The sequence below is a fragment of the Capricornis sumatraensis genome, chromosome 11, assembly GCF_032405125.1.
Source record: "Capricornis sumatraensis isolate serow.1 chromosome 11, serow.2, whole genome shotgun sequence".
NCBI lineage: Eukaryota > Metazoa > Chordata > Mammalia > Artiodactyla > Bovidae > Capricornis > Capricornis sumatraensis.
The window spans coordinates 99550796-99578622 of record NC_091079.1 but is presented as its reverse complement, the minus strand read 5'-3'; the positions used below and the strand labels follow the sequence as shown (position 1 = coordinate 99578622).

The 27827-nt window shown below is 41.6% G+C and overlaps 1 protein-coding gene across 2 annotated transcripts; it reads right to left on the bottom strand.

Moving 5' to 3' along the window:
* Window positions 1–22612, bottom strand: ZFAND1 (zinc finger AN1-type containing 1). Of its 2 annotated transcripts, none has more exons than XM_068983473.1 (8): window positions 22558–22612; window positions 19445–19487; window positions 18497–18536; window positions 13109–13236; window positions 12935–13026; window positions 11727–11845; window positions 271–426; window positions 1–179 (listed from the first exon to the last, which is right to left on the bottom strand). In XM_068983473.1, exons 1-8 carry the CDS (start codon window positions 22610–22612, stop codon window positions 9–11), a joined length of 804 nt encoding a protein of 267 aa, XP_068839574.1. In that variant the 3' UTR covers window positions 1–8. The 2 variants fall into 2 exon arrangements, with proteins under 2 accessions (XP_068839574.1, XP_068839575.1); XM_068983474.1 differs by having other exon boundaries at window positions 271–405.
* Between the last annotated feature and the right edge of the window lie 5215 nt (window positions 22613–27827).

Sequence of the window (27827 nt, the reverse complement as noted above, 5' to 3'; positions counted from 1 at the left end):
CTGCATGGCTATTCCAAGTAAGAATCAACATTTTTTAAAAACTGTTCTTCATCACTCAGATATTCCAAGATAATATTTCCACCATTGTACAAAGGACAATCCTCCTTAGCAATCCAGGTTTCCAAAATATGATCCAAGGGTAAGGCCTCTCCTGAGACACTGTGACACAACCTCAATTTCTGTTAAGACAGAAATACATCATATGCAGCACATAAACATGCTTCATAGAGTATTCTAAAACTCTCAGGGAAAGTTCTGCCCTGTTGTTACCTTAGCTGTTGGTCTGTTGTTGTCATTTTTAAGGCTGGCTAAAGAAGCTGCGCAGTCTGTGGCCCTTCCAATGCTCCACCCTCGGCAGAAGAACATGGCTCTCCTCTTTTCTTTGCCCCCCTTAGGTAAGAAAACCTGAAAGTAAACTCTTTCCGTCTGTAAAGATAAAAGTTAAAATACAGGTTATATACACGAGGTAGACATCTGGTTTTGTCTGGTGACATCTCTTCCTTGCTTCTCCTGGCCAGAGTAGGATTGGCCTCTAATGAGACACCTTTGAGCGGGAAGACAATCATAGACCCCAGTGTCCACCTAAACGCGTGGGCACCTTTGAGCGGGAAGACGATCATAGACCCCAGTGCCCACCTAAACGCGTGGGCAGAGGACCTAAGTCCCTAGTCTGGATGTTCTGTGCCAAATAGGCCTGTGCCCTGAATCAGGCTAGTCATTTCCTGGGATTGTGCATTCAAACCCTGGGGGTAGGGAGGAGCAACATTTTTTTCAGAGGTGTTTTTTTTTAAGTCTTGCTAAATTACATCCAAAGGTTTCTACAGTTATCCCCCGCGCCTCTCAGCCACTACTGAACCAATGTAGACAAGTTTCTTCAAAGGAAAAACAGTGAGTCTAACACACATAAAATCCCATGGACGGAGGAACCTGGAGGGCTGCAGTCCATGGGGTCGCTGAGAGTCGGACACGACTGAGTGACTTCACTTTCACTTTTCACTTTCATGCACTGGAAAAGGAAATGGCAACCTACTCCAGTGTTCTTGCCTGGAGAATCCCAGGGACGGGGGAGCCTGGTGGGCTGCCATCTCTGGGGTCACAGAGTCAGACACGACTGAAGCGACTTAGCAGCAGCAGCAGCAACAACACACATAAAGAGAGAAGTCAAGAAAACAGATGGCGTCTCCCAAGGGCATCTGAGTCCTGGCATTCAGTCATCCCGTGAGACCAGATCAATGCATTACTTTTCATTATACGAGAGAAGAAATGGCTAGTGAGTTTCAGTCAAGTTTCTGTCTCTTACAACTGAAAAATTCCTGATACATATACACTTCTGTTCACCTGAAAGACCTCGCTACATACTTAGAGACAGCAGGACCTTTGAGAAAAAAAGAGACTGTAAAAATCAGAAAAGTACCATGTCAACAAAAGAGAAAGACTCAGAAATTCAGAGATGGCTAGTATTCTATACCCTATATGCTTCCTTTATATTGCATTTTCTTGCAAAATTACAAATGTAAGAAACAAGAATAGAAGCAAGGGTATTTAGCTTCTGAGCCACCCTTCTTTCCTAAAATCACTTTTAAAAAGTGCTGGCTTTATAGACCAATTCCTGCTATAATAAATATGTTGGCATAACTGGAAGGTCTCTTAGTTATAGGGAAAGATCACAATTATTTTAAGAAATACTAGATTCAACACAATTTCCATCTCAGCACTAAGAAATTTAGATTTGTTAAAGACCAGTGGAATGCGTTATTACATATAACAGGAAAAGAAGAAATTATGGGAAATTCCAGCTTTGGGACAACTCTGTAACCTTACAGTTCTTGCTCCAGAAACATGGCAATAAAAGCATACAAATGAAAAGAGAAATTTTAAAAGATATACCCTCACCTAAAAGTAAAAAAATAACTATGTCTGAGTATCCAAAATGGAACAGAAACGCAGAGTAACAGCAGGAGGGTTGAGCCACAGGCCCCAGGGCTCAGAAGAGGCAGGTTAACGGAAAAGCAAGGCCACGTGGCGAGGGGTCCCTGTCTCTGGCTGACTGCCTGGAGGCAGCGGCCGGTTTGGGATGGGGCCCCCAGCAGAGGAGGCTGAGGAAGTCACTGCTGCAGGCTGACTTAGGCTGCTCCTCACAAAGCCGCCATTCAGGGAGGCACAAGAGCACAGATACAGCCTCCTGCGAGGGAACAAAGCCAAAGCCTTCCAGCTCAGTAATGGATCTGCAGTAGGCTGAAAATCTCCGCAGAGCAGAAGCACAAACTGTCAGTCTCAGACTTGGGTTTGGAACAGAGGGTGTGGGTAGGTGGGCCTGTGGAAGAAAAGGCGACACTCGGGGAGAGGTGAGTGAGACAGTCAGGAGAGACACAGAAAGAAACTCCTCCTCAACACGAACATGCAGAAGCTAGAAGCTGAAACTTCGGAACACAGCAGAACTCAGCTTACTATGGGTAGGAGAAACTAAACTTGAAAAAGACATTTTAAAGAGTTATTTAGGATATCTGTGGGTCCTCAGTCACTCAGTTGTGTCTCTTTGTGACCCCAAGGACTGTAGCCCGCTGGGCTCCTCTGTCCATGGGATTTTCCAGGCAATATTGGAGTGGATTGTCATTTCTTCCTCCAGGGAAGCTTCCTGACCCAGGGATGGAACTGGCATTTCTTGTGTCCCCTGAATTGGCAAACAGATTCTTTCACCACTGAGGTACCTGGGAAGCCCCTATTTAGGACGAACAATGAGAAAAATTAAAGAATAATATTCATAAAAACAGAACAAACAGTTATAAAACCAAAACAGGCAGAAATGGAACATGAAAAGCTATGAAGAACCAATTAGAAATTAAAAAAAAAAAACTTAAAAATACAGTTTGTGAAATAAGAAACTTAAACAATAAATTTCTATAATAGTCAATAAAAAGGTTTAATTAATTGAAAGATGGATGTGAGGCAGTCATCTAGAAGGCAACACAAACAGACATTTATAGAAATTATAAATCCCCAAAACATGTCCAGTAAGAATTTCAGAAAAGAAGAGAAGGAAGCAATGTTCAGAAAGAAAACAACAATAATTTTCTAAGGGTAAGGGATCAACAGCTAAAATGTACTTCAAGGGTCAAGCTGTGTAACTGAAACAAATCATACCTAGAAATCCTGCACTGAAACTGCAAATATCATAGACAAAAATCTTAAGTTACAAAAAAAAGGTATAGATCACCCACAGAGCAACAAGAGCAAGATCTACAGCACATACTTCCCAAACAATAAACAGAAGAGGCCAACGAACAGTCTATTAGAAGAGCTGAGAGAGGCAGACAGACAGTCCAGCTCAAGTGAGGGAAAATACGGGCAGTTTCAGACAAAAAAGATTTAAGTTTACCACAATGACCCTTGATGAATGAACTACTAAAGAATGTGCTTGAGCCAAAATAAAAGTGAGTCTTAAGAAAAAAAGAAACTCAAAAAATATATTGGCAAATTTAAATAGCAACTGACTTAAAAACAATCATGTGTAAACAAACTCAATGAAATGGGAGATACTCAACTGCAGAAAACATGTCAAACTCTGTCTTATTCCAGAGGATACAATCTCAAGCAACTTTAGATTTTGACAGAAGAATTGGTATTTAATCATATATGTTAAAAATTGTAAATATAAGCACATGCCTCTTATCACCATTACTACAAAACATTATATTGGAGATTATATATAATATAGTACAAGAAAATGAACTAATTATTGAAAGGTGAAAACTAAAGCTGTTTGTCAATGGAATGTAATTGTATACCTAGGAAATCAAAGGCAAAAACAAAACAACTTCTAAAATAAATAAAAGAATTTGATGATTTGATGCTGTGATTGAATACAATGAATATACAGAAATCAAGACCTTTTTTCCTTCTATGTGAACAGTAAGTTCTGGAAACAGGTACAGGGAAATATTCTGTTCACCAAAGAAAGCAAATCCGTAAGATAATTAGAGATGTTTATATGTGCATGCTCAGTGGCTTCAGTCGTGTCTGACTCCCTGTGACCCTATGGACGGCAGCCCACCAGGCTCCTCTGCCCATGCGAGTCTCCAGGCAAGAATACTGGAGAGGGTTGCCCCTCCTCCAGGGGATCTTCCAAACTCACACTTCCTGCATTGCAGGCAGATTTAGATTCAACAAGGAATAAGACTTAGATGAAGAAAAACATATAAAATGTTACAGAAGGCAATAAAATATCTAAATAAAAGAGAAGACATAAAGTTCATAGACAGGAAGATAATGTTATAAAAATGTCATTTCTCTCAAAATTAATATATATCATGTAAAGCAAAATCAGAGAAACCCTCAGGAATGATCCTCAGTCAGGACTCGTTAATAGATGCTGCTGGGAAATTGAGTTTACTTTACCTAACTTTGCAGAAATCACTTGATAATACAAAGGAGGTCTTGTATCAATCACTTACACCTGGTGGGTAGGGAGGGAGCCAGAATCCCCAGCACAAAGAGGACAAAGCCAACAGGGTGAGAGATCCTCCTGAGAAGGCAATCTGGCTTCTACAGGCATTGTTATTCACAGCCTACATCCTTGTGGGAAACAGTGACAGATAAACTACATTCTAAGATCAAGCGGTGTTCGTTTTTGCTTTTCATAATGATTTCTCTCCGTTTCTCCATTTTGGCTTTTAAAGAGCCTACATCCTTCAACAGTATCTTCTGGAGTCTGTCACTGACAACCTTGTCCCATTATGACAACCATAGAGATCCCAAGATGGATTAAAAAAAAACAGTGTATATAATAATCGTAAGGTTCATATGGATGAATAAACCAAAAGAAAAAAGAAGAACTAAGGCAAAATATGGGAAAGTATGGACGGGACTTACATGGTCATACGCTAGAACATTCTATGAAGTTACTACATGAAGTCAACTTGGTATTAACATACAAGCAAAAAACAGATAAAGGGTTAGAATAGGAAATCCAAAAACAAACCTAGTAAAAAGTACATCTCGAATTTAACATGAAGGTGATAGTTGGTATTTCAATTTAATAGGACAAAAATGATTTATTTAATAATTAGTGGGCAAAACTAGCTAAACAACTGGAAGAAAATATCCTTAGCTCATATAATATGTTAAAATAAAATTCCAGACCAATTAAAGACAGGTGAAAAAAAAAAATTAAAACCCTAAGAAAACCAAATGAGATATGAAAGAAAAGACAGACCCTAGAAAAATTTAGAACAATGATATGTCAATAAGGTATATAAGTAAAATCAAGATTATTTGATAAATTTTGAAAAAAAGTTGCCAAAGCAGACTGATTACAGGTAAAGGATCAATATCGATTCTGTTCCAAGAATTTCCACAGTTGACCAAGCAAAATAAAAGTGAAATAAAAGTAACAATGTAAAAGAAAAATGATCACAGGATATGCACAGGCAGTTCAGGGAAGAGCATTCATACATGGCCAATGAACATAATGAAAAGATACTTTAAACTGAACAATACTTTGGCTACTGGACACAAGGACCCAAAGAGCCGACTTATTGGAAAAGACCTTGATGCTGGGAAAGACTGAGGGCAGGAGGAGAAGGGGGCGACAGAGGATGAGATGGTTGGATGGCATCCCCAGCTCAATGGACGTGAGTTTGAGCAGACTCTGGGAGACAGTGAAGGGCAGGGAAGCCTGGTGTGCAGCAGTCCATGTGGTCACGAAGAGTCGGACTCGATTTAGCAACTGAACAACAGCAACAAACTCAACAATGGTCAAGGAAACCCGAAAAAAAACAATTAGAAGATATATTTCCACAGCCCTTAGACTGGAATACATTTAAAAAGATTATCTAAACAGTTACTGGACACCACGGGAGCGGAGAGGCATGCTCATGCGTGACCAAAAGAGGCAGTGTACTACACAGGGCAGATGGCAGGTTCTGACCAGGTGAGTGATCTTAACACTTCAGGTTACTCGTCTGTGAAATGAGGATAATGATACATCACGGGATAGCCATGAGTATTAAGGGAGGTAAAAAACCCAGAGCCACAAGACAATGCTTGGGATGACACAGTCAGTAAAAGTTCACTATCCTAATTCCTGATGGTAGAAATGTGAATTCTTGTAACTTCTTTGTAAAGCAGCTTGACAACATCTATAAGGATTTAAAATAGACAGACCCTTGGACTTGGCAAACATACTCCAGGGAATCTATCTCACAGACATAGGAAATCAAAAATAGGAAACCAGTCACCAAAACGGAAAACAAAGTGAATGTTCATTAACCGGAAAAAGGCAACGAAACTCAGGATACCTTGGATTATCCATCTTTTGAAGAAAATGACTTCGAACCATACTAGTTCCCTTGGAGGAACTGCTGTTAGAAACTTATGGAGGAATACACAGAGCTGAAAGAATATGTTATCTATCTGAAACCTGCTTTATTTTTATTTATAGGCTTTATCACTATCTGAAAATTGTAGTATACATTAAATAACCATCTCCTCCTACTGGAATATAAACTCTGTATGTGCAGGGACTTTAACAATTTACTGTCATATCCCCAGGGCCCGATTTATAGCAGGTATTCAAAAAAAGTGTTGACTAAATGAATATGATGCCCTTTTTATGAAATAATGATCCTAAAGCACTCTTTATATCTTTGCATACATATACCAGGAGACACTTTGCTTGATGTAAAATATATATACATATATTAATATATACAGGGGTGTGGATATATATATAAATAACTTATGTCAGTACATACATACATGTATGCTGCTGCTGCTAAGTTGCTTCAGTCGTGTCCGACTGTGCGACCCCAGAGACGGCAGCCCACCAGGCTCCCCCGTCCCTGCGATTCTCCAGGCAAGAACAGTGCAGTGGGTTGCCATTTCCTTCTCACATACATGTACACACACACACAAATCTTAATGAGGCGGGGGGAAAATTTCTATCTACAGACCTGCGTGCTCTGTGGTAAAGTGTTAAGTGTGCTGAGAACCTGCTTTCTGAGCCAGTCTGCCTGATTTCAGTTTGCAGTTCTCCACTTAATTAGCTGTGTTACTACCAAGTTACTTAACATTTTTGTGCCTCAATTATCTCATCTATTAGGCAGAGAGAATAGTATATATTTCAAAGCTGCTGCGAGGATTGAATGTCTTAGAAGAGGGCCTGGAACAAAGTGCGTGCTACAGAAATTTCTGCTACTATGTCTTAAGTCATGAAAGGACTGCACAGTAATGGGAATGATAGTCCTGGACACGCTAGAGCAGGCCTCTCAGTTACGCCGCTGCTGACGCCATGTGCTGGACAGTGAGTGCTTTCCTGCAGGCGCTGTCCCATGCTGAGAGCACCCCTGGCCTCTGCCTACTGTGCCAGTAGCGTCCCCATGCCCAGGGGTGACAACCGAAACTGTCTGCAGACACTGTCAGGCCTCCCCAAGGGGCACAACCACCCTCACTTGACAACCACTGCTTTAGTGGGATGAACGTGGATGCAGGAGGGTGTGTTCGGCTTTTTCCCTTATATAGCTTTTTAAGTTACCCTTGTTAAAAGTATGTAGTATTTCTGTAACTTAAAAATAAGGAAGGCTTCAAAAAAGAAACATTAAAAAAATTATTAAAAGAAGTTTATAATCAATGGTTTCTAGACCAGCAGAATAAAAGAGAATACAGAAAATTCAATCAATACGAAAGATGACTGGAAGGAAATAAATAACAATAGCAAAAGGACAATCAGCAAAAAAACATAAGATAGAAGAAATATATTTAAATGCTTGTGATCATAATAAATATAAATGGGTTCAACTCACCTATAAAAGAGAGATATTATCAGATTGGATTAAAAAAACAAAGTCCAGCTACATACAGCTTACAAGAAACACTCTAAAAATAAAACAACACAGAAAAGTTGAATACAAAGGAATACACACATAGTAGTAACTATTCACCAAAAGAAACGTAGTGGAACATCATCATAATTCAAAATAGATTTAAGGCAAAAAATTCATACTGAAGACATAATGATGTACCTGATAATATAGAACTCAGCAAAACTATTAGAATTATACGGAAAAAACCTGACAAAACCACAGCTACAGTGAGAGATTTCATTTAATACCGTCTGTTTCAGAACCTGACAGATCAAGCTGACTAGAAGTCAGTAAGCACACACACACACACACACACACACGTGGACAAACAGAGGGAAATAACAAACAGGACAAAATGCCAGCAACGGGAACACCTGGGTAACCAGCATGGAACATTCTTTGTACTATTCTAGAACTTTTCTGGATTTAAAATTGTATTAAAATAAAGTTGCATGCATGTGTGCTAAGTCACTTCAGTCGTGTCCAGCTCTTTGTGACCTCATAGACTGTAGGCCGCCAGGCTCCTCTGTCCACGGAATTTCCCAGGCAAGAACGCTGGAAAGGGTTGCCATGCCCTCCTCCAGGGGATCTTCCCGACCCGGGGATTGAGCCCACATCTCTTATGTCTCCTCCAGTGGCAGGCGGAGTCTTTACCACTAGTGCCACACGGGAAACCCAAAATAAAGTTACCTCCCCTAGAAAAAAACACCTAAATAAGTAGGTTGAAAAAGAAAGCTCACCATCCAATGTGAGAAGTCAGAAGAACAACATCAGAGACAATCTAAGCAAATCAGAAAAAGGAAATAAGAATATAAAAACAAAATCAGTAAAGCAGAAAGCAAAGAAACATTAGAGAAGTCAATAAAACCAAAACACGATTCTTTGAAAAAACTAAAATGCAAATTGAAAAAGTAAACACAAACCTCTAGCAAGACCATTCAAAGGGAAATCAAAGTACAAGTGAAAAATATTAAGAATGACTAATGAAAGACACAACAGAGATGTGGGAACGTAACAATAAGCTGAAAAATCTGTATTAAACAAAAATTTTTAAGAAAAATGTTATTTACCAACATATATTTCAGAAGACATAGATTATCCAAATAAACCAAGGAACTATTTAACAGATTAATTAGGATTCAAAATCCTTCCCCTACAAAACGCAACAAATCTGAACAAAACCTTCAAGAACAATATGCCTCTATTTCAAAGAACAGAAGAGGAAAGCTACTCAGCTAGTTTTTTTGTTACTAATGTCAGGACAAAACAGTAAATAATATATTAGTGAATCAGTTTAGCAGTACATTTCAGAAGAATTATATACCAGAGTCAAGTGGTTTATCTGAGAATATGTGGGTGATTCACAACAGAAGATGATCAATGTAATTCATTACATTAATAAGGAAAAAAATATATATAATCATCTTACTGCTGCTGCTGCTAAGTCACTTCAGTCATGTCCGACTCTGTGCAACCCCATAGATGGCAGCCCACCACGCTCCCCCGTCCCTGGGATTCTCCAGGCAAGAATACTGGAGTGGGATGTCGTTTCCTTCTCCAATGCATGACAGTGAAAAGGAAGTCGCTCAGTTGTGTCCCACTCTTCGCAACCCCATGGACCAGCCTACCAGGCTCCTCCGTCCACGGGATTTTCCAGGCAAGAGTACTGGAGTGGGTTGCTATTGCCTTCTCCAGATAATCATCTTACCAGATGGAGGAAAAAAATTATAGCAATATTTAATACCCATTCCTGATATAAATTCCTAGAAAACTAGGAATAGAAAAATATTGTTAACCCAAGGAAGGCTACTATCAAAAATCCACAGCAAATATAATATTTAGTGATGAAACTTTAGAATCATTTGCATTGAAGTCAGAAACAAGACAGAGACCCCCGCTATCACTTACGTGATCTGACACTGTGGCGGGGGTTTCAGCCAATACAGCGACACAAAAAGTAGTGAGAAGCGGGAAGAGTGATAGAGCAGAAAATTTGAAAACAAAAACCACACAAAACCATCATTTGCAGAAGATGTGACCGCACAGAAAACTAGACAGGAAATCTACAAAATATGGGAACTATCAGAGTTTATTTGCTGGATAGAAAGACATTATACAACCACCACCAATAACCAAATTAGGAAAATGTTAATTTTAAAAAATTACCATTTATAATGGCAGCAAAAATTATGAAGAGCCAAGTAAACTTAAGACATCTAAATGTGTACGGTAGGCATCATAGAATGACATAAATAAAGACCTAAACAGAGTTGGGAGAGACTATGGAGACAAATAGGAGGAAGGAAATTTTAAAGATGTCCACTGTCTCTCACTTAAAATTTAGCACAATTTCTATCAACATCACCATTTCACAGGACGGGACGAAGTGATCCTAAAATTTTTACAAAAGAATAAATGGCCAAGAATAGACACAGTTGGAAGCCAAGAATGAGGTGGACAGCCTTCTCCTACTTACTACTGTAAAAGCTACTACGATTAACACAGTACGATATTGATGCCGAGAGTCAGACCAAAGGAACAGAACTGAGATCCCCAGACGAGTCCCACATTTACAGAACAATCTGGTGTGTAACAGCAGCGACATTACAAGGGAGAACTCTTCACTTTCTTAAGTTATGACAAGTAACCCGCTGGGTGAGAGGGGGAGGAATAAATCCCTGCCTCTGCTTACTTACAATTAAGTTCCAGATGGAATAAAAAGCTAAGCAAAAAAATGCAATAAAACTTTTAAAGGAAAATTTAAGTAGAAAACTCATTTTAAGATTTATAATTCTAAAGAAATAATTAATAGATTTGAGTGTGTTAAAATTTTAAAAGTCTGGATCACTAAAAAGATCAAAAACAAAGTAAACACAAGCTATAGACTGAGAGAAGATACGTGCAACGTATTTAATCAAGAAAAGATCAGAACTTAGAATATACAGACCCTTATAGACCTTTTTAAAAGTTCCAAACAACCCAGCAGAAGATACGCAATTCACAAGAGAAAGTCAAATAGCCAATAAACACATGCAAAGGAGCTGAACCTCACTGTCACAGGGAAATTCAACTTTAAGCCTCAGTGCTGCGTCATTCCAACCCGTCAGATTGGTAATAATGAGCAATACCAACCCTGGCAGGAAACTCTGCAAGGAGATAAATCAGCACAATCACTAACAATAAAAAACTGACAACATCTAATAAAGCCAAAAATGAGCAAACCCCATTCTCCAGTTTTCTATTTCTAGGTATGTTCCCTGGAATATCAATTTTTGAATTGATGGTCTCAACGCTTCAGGGGCTATAAAGCCAACAAGTCTTTAAATAGAACAAAAAATGCCAGAGCAGATACACATCCTCACAGGCCTTACTAAACCTGTGTATGTGTGCTGGGTGGTTATAGAAAATGTAGTTGATAATGTGGAGCTTGAGAGAAACTGCCTTAGAGAAATGTTCCATGTGTACACAGGGTGTTCACTGTGAACAGTTTATAACAGCAAACAGCTTGGAAAAGGAATCTGAATCGTGTTCACTAAGAGAATAGATAAACTGTGGTACATGCATACTACAGAAAAATGTGAGCTACCAAAATGAATGAAAGAGGCTAAACATATCGGCACGGATATACGTTTAAAAACATGATACCAAGGGTAGAAGAGAAAGGTTGAAGGATACATATGGCTTCCTGCCATTTCTATGACACACAAAAAAACTCCTAAGACTATTATTTATGCAGGCTTATACCTTGTAATATCAGAAATGATACACATCAAGTTCAAGTTTAGTTGGTTCTAATGAAAGGGAAGAGCGCAAAGGGGGCTCCAACCATATCTGGAACTTTTTGTTTCCTAAATATCTGAAACCAACCTGTGGCAATGATTTGTCTCCAGCAGCATGCATCTTTAATTTCATCAGCGCTACCTTTGCAGCTGTTTCACTATTCTTTGCACCTTTCCGTCGTTTACTTGTCTCTCCTGTCTTGGAATCTAAGAAGCAAGCATAAGGATATAAGCAAACGGGAACTTGCACATTTTCCAAAGTTTTATTAACTGTGGCCTTGAAACATATATGAATTACATATACTAGAGATATATGGAGACCACATTCATTCTGTAGATATTATATTTACAAGAACAATGGAAAAATACCACTGAGTGGACGTTAAGTGAGCTGCACATTAAAAAACTTAAGTTATATGTGCTTCTTTCCAACTTAAATCTATTTAATCCAAAGCAATCACTAACACTTCTACAGAGAAGTGTTACAGAAGATTTTTTACTTAATTAATAGAATTTAAATTACTATCCTTAATATAAAATGAAAATTCAGTTGAGTATGTTGGCAGTGACAGTGGTCAACATCACAAATATATTCTTTCCTCACACATCAGATTATCAGCAGCATTCAGAGGACAACTGACTCGGCTTAGTCCTTTTTTTTAAAAGGGATCTTTTTCTTTCGTTTTCTTAAAGGTTTTTTTTTTTATGGTTCTACATTTTATTTTTTCATTTAATTTTTACTTATTTGTTTTTGGCCGTGCTGGGTTTTTGCTGCAGCATGAGGGCTTTCTCTCTTTGTGGCGAATGGGGCTCCTCTCTAGTCGCGGTGTTCAGGCTTCTTTTGAGGAACACAGACTCCAGGGCACACGGGCTTGGCTGCCCCACAGCATGTGGGATCTTCTCATGTCAGGGATTAAACCCCTGTCCCCTGCATTGGCAGGTGGATTCTTAACCACTGGACCATCAGGAAGTCCTAACTTTAGTCTTTGAAGAATGTAAACCACTACTTTAGCGTCATGAATGTAATTTCTAGCCAAGATGGTTAACCAGCTGATAAGTGGTCCAGCAAAAGAGAACACCTGCCGGATATTTCGATGGAATTTCCAAATTTCCACTGGCTAGGTAAGACTTGTGAAAAATACTGTCACAAGAATGTCCTCAAAATCTAAAGCAAGTTATAACCATCAGGGCTGCTAACAGCACCTTCCATAACCGGCAAGCTGACAGAAGCAGGGCTCTGGAATTCACGAGTATACGGCAGTAAGTAAACAACAAACACGCTTTCCAGATACTTGCCAATAATGTCTTTAACGAGTTTCTGAGTGGCAGCCATATGAGGCTTAGGGATTTCCAGTTTTTCACATTCATGATCTGACTGGTGACGGTGTCTGTAAGCGACAGAAGAGGGACAGTTCATGTGCTTGCATGCGACTTAAACAGATACACAGTTTGAACGGTCTTAGTGGTCACCTCAGGCAAAAGTTCTTCTCACAGTAAGGACACATAACGGGCACAAGCCCTCTCTCAGCACAGTCCCTGAAGGAGCACGGGTGAGATGTACGGGTGTCTAACTTCGGTCTCTCGTTGATTACAGTCACCTGAAAAGGTAGAAGGGGAGCATGGCATCATATTTCACATTAAACGCAAATCAACAAATCTATTCTCGATATCCAGAGCATTTTTGCTTCAACTTGTAAAAGCAACCCACACAATCTTGCACAGATTATAACAACTGTGTGCAGAACGATTACTGTGCTGACTGCCCTACATTTTCAATTTCCCTACCGTGGCGTGTTTATCTTCTAAGTCAGGTTAAAACGACTACTCTGTTCTTCTCCATGATTTGTAACGTACTACACAGCAATGTTCCAATAATAGCTCAGTTGGTGAAGAGTCCTCCTGCAATGCAGGAGACCCCAGTTCGATTCCTGGGTCAGGAAGATCTTCTGGAGAAGGGACAGGCTACCCACTCCAGCATTCTGGCCTGGGGAATCCCGTGGATTGTATATAGTCCATGGGGTCGCAAAGAGTTGGACACAACTGAGTGACTTTCACAGACTAGGAAATCAGCCCATCACTCCTCAAATGACAAGTCATATCCACTTTCCACACTGATTTTAGAGGCTTAAATATATGTAAAAGAACACTTAAAATTATATTTTTCCATGATACAGTTTCCACAACGATGTAATATTCTTTGTGTGTATGCTCAGTCGGTTCTGATCTTTGCAACCTCATGGAGTGTGGATCGCCAGGCTCCTGTCCATTGGATTTCCCAGGCAAGATTACTGAAGTAAGTTGCCATTTCCTTTTCCAGAGACTCTTCCTAACCCAGGGGTATAACCCACGCCTCTTCCATCTTCTGCACTGATAGGCAGATTCTTTACCACTAGTGCCACCTACTGTATTACTAGCAATTACACCAGAGGAAAAAGATTTTATGAAAAAAAAAAAAAATCCAGATCACTTAGGCTATTGTAGTACTAAGTAAACAGGTTTCTAGAGTTAAATGAACTCAGCCGACTCTGGGACAACTCAGGAGTTAGGGTACGAGCTCCCCACATTGGTAAAAATCCAAGTGCGTCTCCACAGTTAGCTTTCCAGAGCTGCAGTTCTGCATCTGTAGGCTCATCGCTTTGTGATGCGCATAGTGGAAAAAAAAAAAAGAGCCACATCTAAGGGGACACACACACAGTTCAAACCTGTGTCATTCAAGGCCAATGGTAACTGCTTGAAATCCATGACTAAAGGGTATCCTCTATAAAAATATAGTTACATCTCACTGGAAGTAATTTCTTAACCATTTTTCCAAATTTGTTTCAATGATCTAAAGGTAGAAGATTTTTATTTCACTCTTTAATCAATAAGATCTGAGAGACATTCTGAGACATTCATAGAGAGCAAGTTATATCACAAGAAAAAAGAAAGCACAGACATTTATAAGCTACGTGAGAAATAATGTTTACTATATGACTCCGAGTATTTCTCTCCAGTTAATCCTGAGTAATACCAGTATATTAATTAATTAAAAATAAATTTATTTAATTGGAGGCTAATTACTTTACAATATTGTATTGGTTTTGCCATACATCAACATGAATCCGCCACAGGTATACATGTGTTCCCCATCCTGAACCCCCTCCCACCTCCCTCCCCGTACCATCCCTCTGGGTCGTCCCAGTGCACCAGCCCCAAGCATCCAGTATCATGCATTGAACCTGGGCTGGTGACTCGTTTCATATATATTATACGTGTTTCAATGCCATTCTCCCAAATCATCCCACCCTCGCCCTCTTCCACAGAGTTCAAAAGACTGTTCTATACATCTGTGTCTCTTTTGCTGTCTCGCATACAGGGTTATCATTACCATCTTTCTAAATTCCATATATATGTGTTAGTATACTGTACTGGTGTTTTTCTTTCTGGCTTACTTCACTCTGTATAATAGGTTCTAGTTTCATCCACCTCATTAGAACTGATTCAAATGTATTTTTTTTAATGGCTAATACTCCATTGTATATACATACCACAGCTTTCTTATCCATTCATCTACTGATAGACATCTAGGTTGCTTCCAGGTCCTGGCTATTATAAACTGTGCTGCGATGAACATTGGGTTACACGAGTGTCTTTCAATTCTGGTTTCCTCCGTGTGTATGCCCAGCAGTGGCATTGCTGGGTCATATGGCAGTTCTATTTCGTTTTTTAAGGAATCTCCACACTGTTCTCCATAGTGGCTGTACTAGTTTGCATTCCCACCAACAGTGTAAGAGAGTTCCCTTTTCTCCACACCCTCTCCAGCATTTATTGCTTGCAGACTTTTGGATCGCAGCCATTCTGACTGGCATGAAATGGTGACCTCATTGTGGTTTTGATTTGCATTTCTCTGATAATGAGTGATGTTGAGCATCTTTTTTTTTTTTCATTTCTTTTCCATGGGGATGGTCTTGATCCCTGTCTCCTGTACAATGTCACGAACCTCATTCCATAGTTCATCAGGCACTCTATCTATCAGATCTAGGCCCTTAAATCTATTTCTCACTTCCACTGTATAATCATAAGGGATTTGATTTAAGTCATACCTGAATGGTCTAGCGGTTTTCCCTACTGTCTTCAATTTGAGTCTGAATTTGGTAATAAGGAGTTCATGATGTGAGCCAGTCAGCTCCTGGTCCTGTTTTTGTTGACTGTATAGAGCTTCTCCATCTTTGGCTGCAAAGAATATAATCAATCTGATTTCGGTGTTGACCATCTGGTGATGTCCATGTGCACAGTCTTCTCTTATGTTGTTGGAAGAGGGTGTTTGCTATGACCAGTGCATTTTCTTGGCAAAACTCTATTAGTCTTTGCCCTGCTTCATTCCGCATTCCAAGGCCAAATTTGCCTGTTACTCCAGGTGTTTCTTGACTTCCTACTTTTGCATTCCAGTCTCCTATAATGGTCATGTATGGATGTGAGAGTTGGACTGTGAAGAAGGCTGAGCGCTGAAGAATTGATGCTTTTGAACTGTGGTGCTGGAGAAGACTCTTGAGAGTCCCTTGGACTGCAAGGAGATCCAACCAGTACATTCTGAAGATCAACCCTGGGATTTCTTTGGAAGGAATGATGCTGAAGCTGAAGCTCCAGTACTTTGGCCACCTCATGCAAAGAGTTGACTCATTGGAAAAGACTCTGATGCTGGGAAGGATTGGTGGCAGGAGGAGAAGGGGACGACAAGAGGATGAGATGGCTGGATGGCATCACTGACTTGATGGATGTTGAGTCTGAGTGAACTCTGGGAGATGGTGATGGACAGGGAGGCCTGGTGTGCTGCGATTCATGGGGCCGCAGAGTCGGACACGACTGAGCAATTGAACTGAACTGAACTGAGCATCTTTTCATGTGTTTGTTAGCCATCTGTATGTCTTCTTTGGAGAAACGTCTATTTAGTTCTTTGGCCCATTTTTTGACTGGGTTGTTTATTTTTCTGGGATTGAGCTGTAGGAGTTGCTTGTATATTTTTGAGATTAGTTGTCTGTCAGTTGCTTCATTTGCTATTATTTTCTCCATTCTGAAGGCTGTCTTTTCACCTTGCTTATAGTTTCCTTTGTTGTGCAGAAGCTTTTAAGTTTAATTAGGTCCCATTTGTTTATTTTTGCTTTTATTTCAATATTCTGGGAGGTGGGTCATAGAGGATCCTGCTGTGATGTATGTCGCAGAGAGTTTTGCCTATGTTCTCTTCTAGGAGTTGTATAGTTTCTGGTCTTACATTTAGATCTTTAATCTGTTTTGAGTTTATTTTTGTGTATGGTGTTAGAAAGTGTTCTAGTTTCATTCTTTTACAAGTGGTTGACCAGTTTTCCCAGGACCACTTGTTAAAAGAGATTGTCTTTAATCCATTGTATATTCTTGCCTCCTTTGTCAAAGATAATGTGTCCATAGGTGTGTGGATTTATCTCTGGGCTTTCTATTTTGTTCCATTGATCTATATTTCTGTCTTTGTGCCAGTACCATACTGTCTTGATGACTGTGGCTTTGTAGTAGAGCCTGAAGTCAGGCAGGTTGATTCCTCCAGTTCCATTCTTCTTTCTCAAGACTGCTTTGGCTATTCGAGGTTTTTTTGGATTTCCATACAAATCTTGAAATTATTTGTTCTAGCTCTGTGAAGAATACCTGTTAATTAATTTTTATTTCCCTCAAATCATCAAAACTTCAGAGGGCCAGATTTTGACTGAAGCTCATTTAATCTTAATTTTTATAATTGAGAGAACAGATGTAAAAATCCTTGGTAAAGTGTTTGGTAAATGGTGGGAAGGAATAAACATCAACTGCAAAATGGCAGGCAAATGCTTCTTTCCAAATGGAGTGAATTCAGTTTAACTTCTGGCCAACCTCTGACCCAAAGGAGGCGGAGCAACTTCTCTGATTACAAATTCAGGAAAATTAATTAGGCTCAGCTTTCTCTTTATTTCCTAAGAGGCCTAACCTGGCGCAGCACTGCTGTGACAGGTGGCAGATCCACCTAATTTTGGATTTTCTTTGAAGATCTTTTTGGCTCTACATTTAGCTTCATCACTCAACTTATTCTTTACCAGTCATAAAGATGATATTTTGGCTTTTATCTAACAGCTCTTTTTAATCTTCGATGTGGTTGGAATTAGGGTAGGGATTTTGCTGGGCTACAGGTTTGCTCCTGATGATCTAAGGCTGATGGAGTCAGCACAGTTTATTTCCACAGAATCCTAACCCCAGGCACCGGTGAAAATGAGCACACAGTGAAGCACACTGGAGGGAGCACATGATGAGGATGTTAATTCCGTTACATATTTATAGATATAGAGCCTGAAGCTAAACGTGGGCTACCTCCACAGAACGGTAGTATAAAGGAATGAAAATTATAAGAATAAAAATTTATAAATACCAAGTAGAAAAGTTTATTTTTAAAACAAATTGGGAAAAAATATAAAGTAACAGTCTCTTATAAATCAGTTTAGTATGCCAAATTTTAATCAGAATCAATACTTCCCTGGCAATACAGCGGACAGGAGTTCGCCTGCCAATGCAGGGGACATATGTTCGATTCTTGGTCCAGAAAGATCCCACATGCCGTGGAGCAACTGAAGCCTGTGGGCCACAACTACTAGAGCCTGTGTGTTCCGGGGCCCGGGAGTCAGAGCTACCGAAGCCTACTAGCCCGAGTCTGAACACCGCACCCACTGCACCCCGGTGCCCAGAGCCCACGCTCGGTGACCAGAGAGGAGTCCCCGTGCTCTGCACCTAGAGAAGGCCCGTGAGCAGCAGGGAAGACACAGCACAACCACAATAAACAGAATCAAATTCTGAAACACAAACACGTTTCACTAGGAGATATTAACATACCTCAGGACAGCTATGGGACTCTCTGCTCCTGTGTTCAAGGCTTAAATAACAGAGAAAAGTGTTTATTTAAATGTAATCAAATAACTTACTTAAAGATAGCTGCAGAAATTTGAGATATTTTAATGGTTAAATCCTTAAGATTAATTACACTCACATGACATTAACAATTCTGTATACAAGAATAAGCTGAAAAGACAAACAAAAGAGCACCTATAGTCCCATAAATTTTAAAACCCAACTACTGTTCCACTTCAATGTGGGTGCAAATAATTCACCTCTCAATTACCTTTTTAACTTTGAGTGTTTTAAGATATGTGAAAACACAGAGGCTCTTTCGATTCCTTTTATTTCTCAAAAATAACCAATAATAATATGTCAAAGGAGTATTCTAGTTCTGAATGACTTAAAAATATGTACTATTTTTATTTACTTCTAAAAGTCTTTCTGAACTATTGTCTGAAAAGAATTTATTTTCAGTGCTCTATTAAATAAATTAAATGCCTGATACTTGAAAGTTTAATTGAAAATACCTTTTCCAAAATTCTTGTTTGTTCCCAGGTTTTACACTGCATGTAATGTATATGCCAAGGCCATATAGTACCCAATTTAAGAAATATATAGGTTGGACTCTTTTCATTGTACTAATAAAAGTAAAAACTAATAATCATAATTGGATTTTAAAAATCATATTCTTTATATTCTGGATATATTATCTCCTTGTGATTAATACACATAACTGTTACATAAAACTCACACACATAACTCTAGACTAGCCACATATAGGCATAAGTAATCAGAGCCCATGACTAATCTTTTTTCCTCAAGTGGTTATTCTAGTGAATATCAGATATCAATGGCTAAATGACTATTTAAATCATTCTGCTTTTTAGAAATAAATCTCATATAAACACTAAAATTACTCCTAAATCCTGCATAAACTTAACTTACCAAAATACTCCTGAACATCCATCACATACAAATGGAAGAAAATCTAAAATAAAGGGAAAATGTTATATGTTCTGGTCAGTACCTGATTTTGATTTAGGTTTCTTAAGTAAAAAGAATCAAGTACTGAACTGTGGCTACAGGAGAAATTTCCTTTTGAACAATATCCTAGTGCAGCAAGTAGTGGTTAAACAAAAGCTATCACAACCTCAAGTACTCTGAGAGTAACCAGATTATCAGGAGATAAATATTACCTGTAGTAACATACCAAATCAAAAAAAGAAGTCCTGTGTTTTTCCCCTTATTTACCAGACATTGCTTCAGATTTACCAGATGTTGCTTCTGAGGACCATATACCACAAAAATCCTGCATTTGAAGTGACAATCTTAGATTTCAATTTTGATTGCACTGCTTACTAATCTAGCAATGCTAGGCAAGTTACTGAACAGTAGAGCTCTGGGTTTTATATATATATATATATACACATATAGATACAGTATATGGTATTGTATACGTATACAAAATCAAAAATATATTATTAGGTAATATAGATAAAAATAGGATATAAGTACATTGCGTCTGTGTGCATATGTATATGTGTGTGCGTGTCTATCTAGTGTGTGTACTTATCTGTGTTATATGCCACACTTACTTCATAGGGTAACTGTAAAAACTAAATGAGATATGTAAAAGATAAGAATAGTAAGATAAGAACTGTAATTAATAAGAATAATTACAACAATTCACTTGTTTTGAATAGACTCAAACTCTGAGGAAAATCCTGGGGTGACTAGGTAGAGACATGTTCAAAGAAATTCCAGAAATTAAATAGATGGATTCATAGTGAAAAATTTAGTTCTGAATTGTTTCCTTCCTTGCTGTTAAGGAACAACTAAGTTAGGACTAGGCAACAATTAAGTCAGGAAATGAATTTTTGGAAAGCACACGAAAGTATCTGTTTTTAGATGTGGCAACTGACCACAAGTCACTGAATATAATCATTCATTCTCTAATCTGTTTTCAATGTACGTCATAATAAATTACAGTACACAGACAAGTGAGGCTGGATATATCTAATCACTGCCTTTACAAAATGAAAACAGAAAGTACTGCACTTAAGAGAAAGCCACTATTACTCCAAAAGATCTCATCCTACAGGGTCTCTTAACCCATAAGAAAAAAGAGGTCCTACCCAGGGCTTCCCTGTTGGTGCTAGCGGTAAAGAGCCTGCCTGCTAATGCAGGAGATGTAAGAGACGCAGGTTCAATCCCTGGGTCGGGAAGATCCCCTGGGGGAGGGCATGGCAACCCACTCCAGTATTCTTGCGTGGAGAAACCCACGGACCAAGGAGGCTGGAGCCCATAGGGTCACAAAGAATCAGACACAAAAGAAGTGACTTAACACACATGCACAGGAACCCAAAGGGACCCTTGGCTATTTGCTGCTTGTGGGACAAGAGGACTCTAATATAGTTCTTCCCTCACCTGAGAAGTGAGCTTAATGCATTGTCACTATTGTCCTGAAAGCATGATATTGTAAGCATCTATTCCATACCAAATATGTAGATATACATTTGTCAAAGAGAAGAAAACTGAAATATACATTACTCTGCAAGACTCATATGTCTCTTTAAAATGGGGAAAATGTACACGATTGCTACTTTTGGAGACTTTGGTGACCAACTAAGTATTAGATGCAAACTAAGAGGACCCAGAGGTAAGAGTTAAGGTAATTTCCTAACACTTGACACCATTCTTCTATTCATCCAGAAGCTAAATGAAATCTAGTACACTCACAATATCCTCTAAATCTTAACTGCTCTCCTCTAGAGACTGCGAAGAATCTGAACTCCAAAAGAGCCAGACCCTGGCCTCATTTCAGAGCTTACATTTTAAGAGACACCTGAAGTTGGAAGGGAAGATAGACTATGTCACAGATGATAGATATCAGGGACTTGATAATCAGGTATACCAGAATTACATCACTTACTGTCAAAACCCAATCGGCTAAGCTTCCCTATAAGAGTCTGCAAGGAAACATGGGTCCTTGCCTACTGAATGGCGGAGGATGACAGCCAGTGGCGAAAGCTACAATCAGAGTCCTGTAAGTAACAAGAACCGGTAGGGATTGAGGCCTTTAGCCCATCGTCTACAACAGGTCATCACTGATCAACTGGAGCACTCCCACTAATCCTGGGCTAACTCCCAGAGCCCCTCTCAACAGTGACAGGCTACCTGCTACCAACGACTGAAGCTTCAATGAGAGAGAAAACTTGTTTGGCCCCGAGATGTGTAAAAGCACGAGCCAGACGTGATAGCACCCACTCGGAGTGCAAGCCAGGTACCAGAGACAGACTGCGTTCTGTGTGGCTCTAGGCTTCAGGACTTGCCTGCTGCACATTCCTAAGGCCTGTGCCACACGCCCACTGGCCGTGAGCTTGGACTGCGTGTGTCACAAGGTCTCTCAGTTCAGCAGAGACAGAACATCGCCTGACTAAAGCTCTAAAACGCAGCGAACCACCCTGAGAGCTTTTCTGTGGAAATGGCCATGTCTTAGACCCTTACGTGGGCCAGAAGCAAGGCAGGTGCTCAGTACACGCCTACTGAGTCAGAGACAGAGCCGAAGAAGACAGAGCTGCGAGCGCACAGACACGCTCCCAAGGCAAGGCTCCGGGCCTTCTCACTGGAAGTCCGTCCCCTGAGCAGCCAGCAAAAACGAGGCTCAAAGCTGACAGACCGGAAGGGCTGCGGACGACGACCCAGGTCGCCGCGGCGGGACGGGGCACTCTCCGGGTTTCCACACCAAAACGCGCTCCTTCCCGGGGTCATCAGACAGCGGCGGGCTCGCGCGGCTCCGCGGCAAGGCGGCCTCGGAAACCCGAGCGGGCGCTGCCGGCTGTGCTTCCAGGAATCGCGCAGGCCCCTCAGGGGGACAAGCCGCTCCCAGGCCCCAGGGCCGCCAGAAAGGCTCCGACCCGGCCAACTGCGGGGCCCGCAGGACACGCCCTGCCCCTTCTCAGCCTCCGCCCCGCGCCGCGGCCCTCACGCCCCGCCCGCCGCCCCGGAGGTAGAGCGCGGCCCGGACCCCCGAGGCCGGGGCTGGGACGCCGCATCACCTAGCCGCCTGCAGCGCTCCACCTGGCAACGCTGCCCGACGTCCAGCTCCGCCATCTCGACGCACGCGAGGGGCAGGGCGAGGGGGCGAGGCGGTGCGCGGCGGCCGCCGGGAACGGGCGGGAGGGGCGGGGGCCTGCCGGCGGGAGCGGGGGCGGGGCGAGGGGCGGGGCGAGGCGGCGCGCGGCGCCCGCTGGGAGGGGGCGGGGCAGGACGGTGGGGCGGGGCAGGACGGTGGGGCGGGGCAGGACGGTGGGGCGGGGCAGGACGGTGGGGGCGGGGCGAGGGGGGCTGGCGCAGAGAGGGCGGGGCGAGGCGGCGCGCGGCGCCCGCTGGGAACGGGCGGGGAGCGGACAGGGCTTACAGGTGGGGGTGTGGCCCGTGCCGAGAGGGATCGGACGCTCGGAGCGTCCGGAGCCGGATGAGGGGGTATTGATCTGTTCGGGGTTTTTTCGGGTGGGAGTCCTGTCCCCCAGTCCTTAGAAAAAATACCCAGTTTTCTGGCAGATTGCGTGCTTGTGTGCCCTCTGTGCCTATCTTGCTTCCGCGAAATTGGAGTTGCGGAAGGCTTCCTCAGGAGTGTGTGTGTGTGCGTGTGTGCGTGTGTGTGCGTGTGTGTGTGTGAAATTGGAGTTGCTGAAGGCTTCCTCAGGAGTGTGTGTGTGAAATTGGAGTTGTGGAAGGCTTCCTCAGGAGTGTGTGTGTGTGTGTGTGTGTGAAATTGGAGTTGCGGGCTTCCTCAGGAGTGTGTGTGTGTGTGTGTGAAATTGGAGTTGCGGAAGGCTTCAGGAGTGTGTGTGTGTGTGTGTGTAATTGGAGTTGCGGAAGGCTTCCTCAGGAGTGTGTGTGTGTGTGTGTGTGTGAAATTGGAGTTGCAGAAGTCTTCCTCAGGAGTGTGTGTGTGTGTGTGTGTGTGTGTGTGTGTGTGTGTGTGTGTGGCAGAAAAAAAAGGTCTTTAGCGCTTCAAGTCCTGAGTGTGCACTGAGCCGCCTAGGGCCCCTCAGTTGAGAGAGCGCAGACTCATTTAACACACATCCTGAAGAAAGCTTTTGGTCATTCCATGGGGAGGTAGGAAGCTTCATGTGTTTGATGAGTCACTTAAAAGTTACTGAGAAAAAAGAGGCTCTTCTAGGTGGGGTTAAATGGATGCCATGCCACTGACGTGACACCACACGACTCAGAGTGGATGAGTGACAAAGCTGTGCTAAGGACAAGAACTGTAAAAGTATCCAATGCATCCTATATAACTTTGACTATTTCCCAGCAAATATTCATTGAGGAAGGGAGAGTGTGGATTGGGAAACAGGTATCCTTACTTCAAGATTTGCTTTTAAAAAATCTGTTTAAAATTTTCATCTCAGCCTTGTTTGGGTCTGGAGAGAAACTTTAGATTTTAGAGCTGGAAGTAGCAGAAGATATCTAGCTATGCCAGCTTCCTTCTTTTTTTTTTTTTTTGAAGATAGATAAACAGGTTCAGAGAAATTCTTTTTGTGTGTGAATTTTTTAAAATTTTAATTGAAGGGTAATTACTTCACAATATTGTGGTTTTTGCCATACATTCCCGTGAGTCAGCCATGGGTGTCCATGTGTCCCCCGTGCTGAACCCCGCTCCTGCCTCCCTCCCAATCCCATCCCTCAGGGTCATCCCAGTGCACCAGCCCTGAGCACCCTGACTCATGCATTGCAGGTTCAGAGAAATTAAATGATTTGCCCAAGTTAGTAGAAGAGTTTGGACTAAAATCCAAGTGTCAACAGCTTCCGGTATTTGGAAGAACCAGTGGCTTGGAGGAGATTGGTGATTTAGTCACTAAGTTGTATCTGGCTTTTGCGACCCCATGGACTGTAACCTACCAGCCTCCTCTGTCCACGGTATTTCCCAGGCAAAAGTACTGGAGTGGGTTACCCTTTCTTTCTCCAGGGGATCTTCCCGACACAGGAATCAAACCCCCATCTCCTGCATTGCAGGCGAATTCTTCACCCACTGAGCTGCAGGGAAGCTCAGCTTGGGTGAAGGGATAAATTGGGAGGTTGGGATGACATGTTCACTGCTATATATAAAAGAGATAACTAGTCAGAACCTACTGAATAGCACAGGGAACTTTACTCAATACTCTTTAATGGCCTATATGGGAAAAGAGCCTAGAAAAAGAGTGGATATATGTATAACTGATTCACTTTGCTGTATAGCAGAAGGCAGAACAATAGTGTAAATCAACTATACGCCAATAAAAAATAAAGAAAAATTAAAAACCAGTGGCTTATACAGATTTTGTATGTTTCTTTATCTGATAGCATTAACCAAGGGCAGATTTTCTAGAATTTTCCTGTTAAATGTTCTAGATAGGTGGCAAATATTTATCAGTGCAATAATAATGGAAATGCTTTTGTTCTCTCAATTCACTAGCATGAGAGTATAGGAAGCAGTAGGTGGTCCCACAAACTGGGGAACAATTATACCAAAGAAGTTCTCACACTGTTATGAAAGTTCTAGGACCCACAACAGATTTCCCGACCTGGGGATCTGGCAAAGGGACTGAGAACCTCCAGGGAATTTGGCTTTGAAGGCCAGTGGGATTTTTTACCGAGCTTCCACAGGACTGGGGAAGCAGGCTCTTGGAGGGCACAGACAACACCTTGCGTGCACCAGGAGGCACGAGAAAGGAGCAGTGGCCCCACTGAGACCGAGCCAGACTTGCCGTGAGTGTCTCGGAGTCTCCAGCAGAGGCGTGGGTCAGTGCTGGCCTGCTGTGGGGTCAGGGGCACTGAGTACAACAGTCCTGGCATAAGCCCTTTCGAAGGCGGTTGCCAGTAGATGGTGAGGGCAGCCGAGACCACAGTTGGTAACTCTTCCGTCTCCATTGAGTCTCTGCTGATTTCCCCTCTTGCTGCTGTTTAGTTGCTAAGTTGTGTCCTACTCTTTTGTGACCCCATGGACTGCAGCCTGCCAGGCTCCTCTGTCCATGGGATTTCCCAGGCAAGAATACTGGAGTGGGTAGCTGTTCCTTTCTCCAGGGGATCTTCCTGACCCAGGGAAGGAACCTACATCTCCTGCGTCTCCTGCACTGGTAGGTGGGTTCTTTATCACAGAGCCGCCTGGGAAGGATTTCTGTAGGTGCTACATAAACATGCCCATTTCCCCATGATTCTGTGCTTGGACCATTTGTCAATTCACACCCTCATACAAGTGAAACTCCCGTGATCCCGATGACTTCCATAAGCATATTCTCTGCCTTGAGAACTTCCTCCCAAATTGGAGGTTTCTCCTTCCGTATTTCCGAGTCTAAAATGGAATGCTTTCTTACCACATCATCTGCTCCCCAACAAAGGCACTGTGCCACGTGAGAAGCCTTGGATTCATTCTCCACCTCTCCTTTCTCACTTCTCTCATAAAAGCAGCCATTAAGCACTCTCAATTATTTCTCAAAAATGCCTCTCAAACCTGTACTTTTCCATTTCTTGAATTATTTCCTCCCCCAGAACTCACTTTCTTGCCTAAGATCTTCCGCTGGGTCTCCATTATTCACAAGATTTTTCAGCTTAGCGAGGACAAACTTTACCAGTAAAGGTTTTCACAATTTCCAGCCTCAGTAACAGCCACTTCCTCTCGGGCGCCCTGTTCCCCAGTCATTTTCATAAGATACCTCCTGGCTCTTTCAGACGTTCATACTTTTGCACATGTCTTTCCGTGGCCCTTCAAGGTCCTCTATACCAGAGTTTTCCAAACCTTCTTGAGAATAAGAATCAGGTAAAGTGTGTGTCAATAAATACAGCTGTGCACACCTTTTCCAGAGCCTTCTTTACAGGGTCTGGGATGGGTCCTGGGGAGCTACGTTTTTAACAAGCGCCCTCTCTGTCATTCTTCTCACTGGACCAATTTAGCAAACAGGGTTCACTCGTACTCCACCTTCAGAGTGTAACGCTTTTACCCTTTCACCTGGGAAAGACTTCTGAGTGCACAGGCAAAAATTCAGTCCTCCAGGACATTAGCCGTCTGCTATAGTAAGTGGGACTTGAAACATATTTTCCTTACTAACACTAACCAGGCAAGATTATAATTTACCTGCCCCCCCCACCAAAAAAAAATACCCTTCAGTGGCTTCTATTAGCTACAAAATAAAATCTGCACTTAAGTCAACTTAGTGAGTCCTTTGAGTATCTGTTATATATCAAAAAAAATTCTAGGTTTGATAAAGAATTGATTAAGACCCAATCTCAAGGAGCTCACGTGATCTAGAAAGGAATGTCTCTGCTTGGCATTTAAAGTCTTACAAATCTTGGCCCAACCCGTCTTTCTCTTCCGTTTATCTCCCCGGGGCCTCTTCATGTTCACGGTCTCAGGCCCTTCGCACCTGGTGTTCTTCGCACCTGGAATACCCTTCCCTCTCCCATTTGATCTGGTTGACTTCTGCTTTTCCTTTAGCGGTTACCACAAGTATGTTTTTCTTAGGAAATTCTTCTTTGTTCTTCCTGTCTAGGACAAATCCTGCTATTATTCACCTAGTATCCCCTCCAAGACATTTGTCCCGGATTTGATTTTCTACTTGTTTATGCGATTATTTGATTGCTGTTTGTCTTCCCCTCTGTACTGTGAGCTCCATGAGGACAGAGGGCTGTGTTCTGGTTACACAGACGTTCATTCATCTGTCTCTATATGTTTATGTAACATTCAGTAGATTTGCTGTATTCCTAACACTTATCTTGCACAATATATTAAAAATCAAATCTTGAACATTTATTCAAACCTAACAATCCTGGAGAGGACTCTTGAGAGTCCCTTGGACTGCAAGGAGATCCAACCAGTCTATCCTAAAGGAAATCAGTCCTGAATATTCATTGGAAGGACTGATGTTGAAGCCGAAACTCCGATACTTTGGCCAGCTGATGCAAAGAGCTGACTCATTTGAAAAGAGCCTGATGCTGGGAAAGATCAAAGGCTGGAGGAGAAGGGGACGACAGAGGATGAGATAGTTGGATGACATCTCTGACTCGAAGGACATGAGTTTGAACAAGCTCCAGGAGTTGGTGATGGACAGGGAGGCCTGGTATGCTGCAGTCCATGGGGTCGAAGAGTCAGACACAACTGAGCAACTGAACTGAACTGAACAATAATAACAGCTAAAATTTTGGATTATTTTATTATGTACCAGGCTCCTAAATGAATCATCTAATCTTTATAATGACACTTTAAGATATATGCTATTATTACTCCCATTTCATAGAATGGCTTAAAAAGTTGCTCACCTCCTGCTTCCCTGTCCCTAGCATCTGAAAC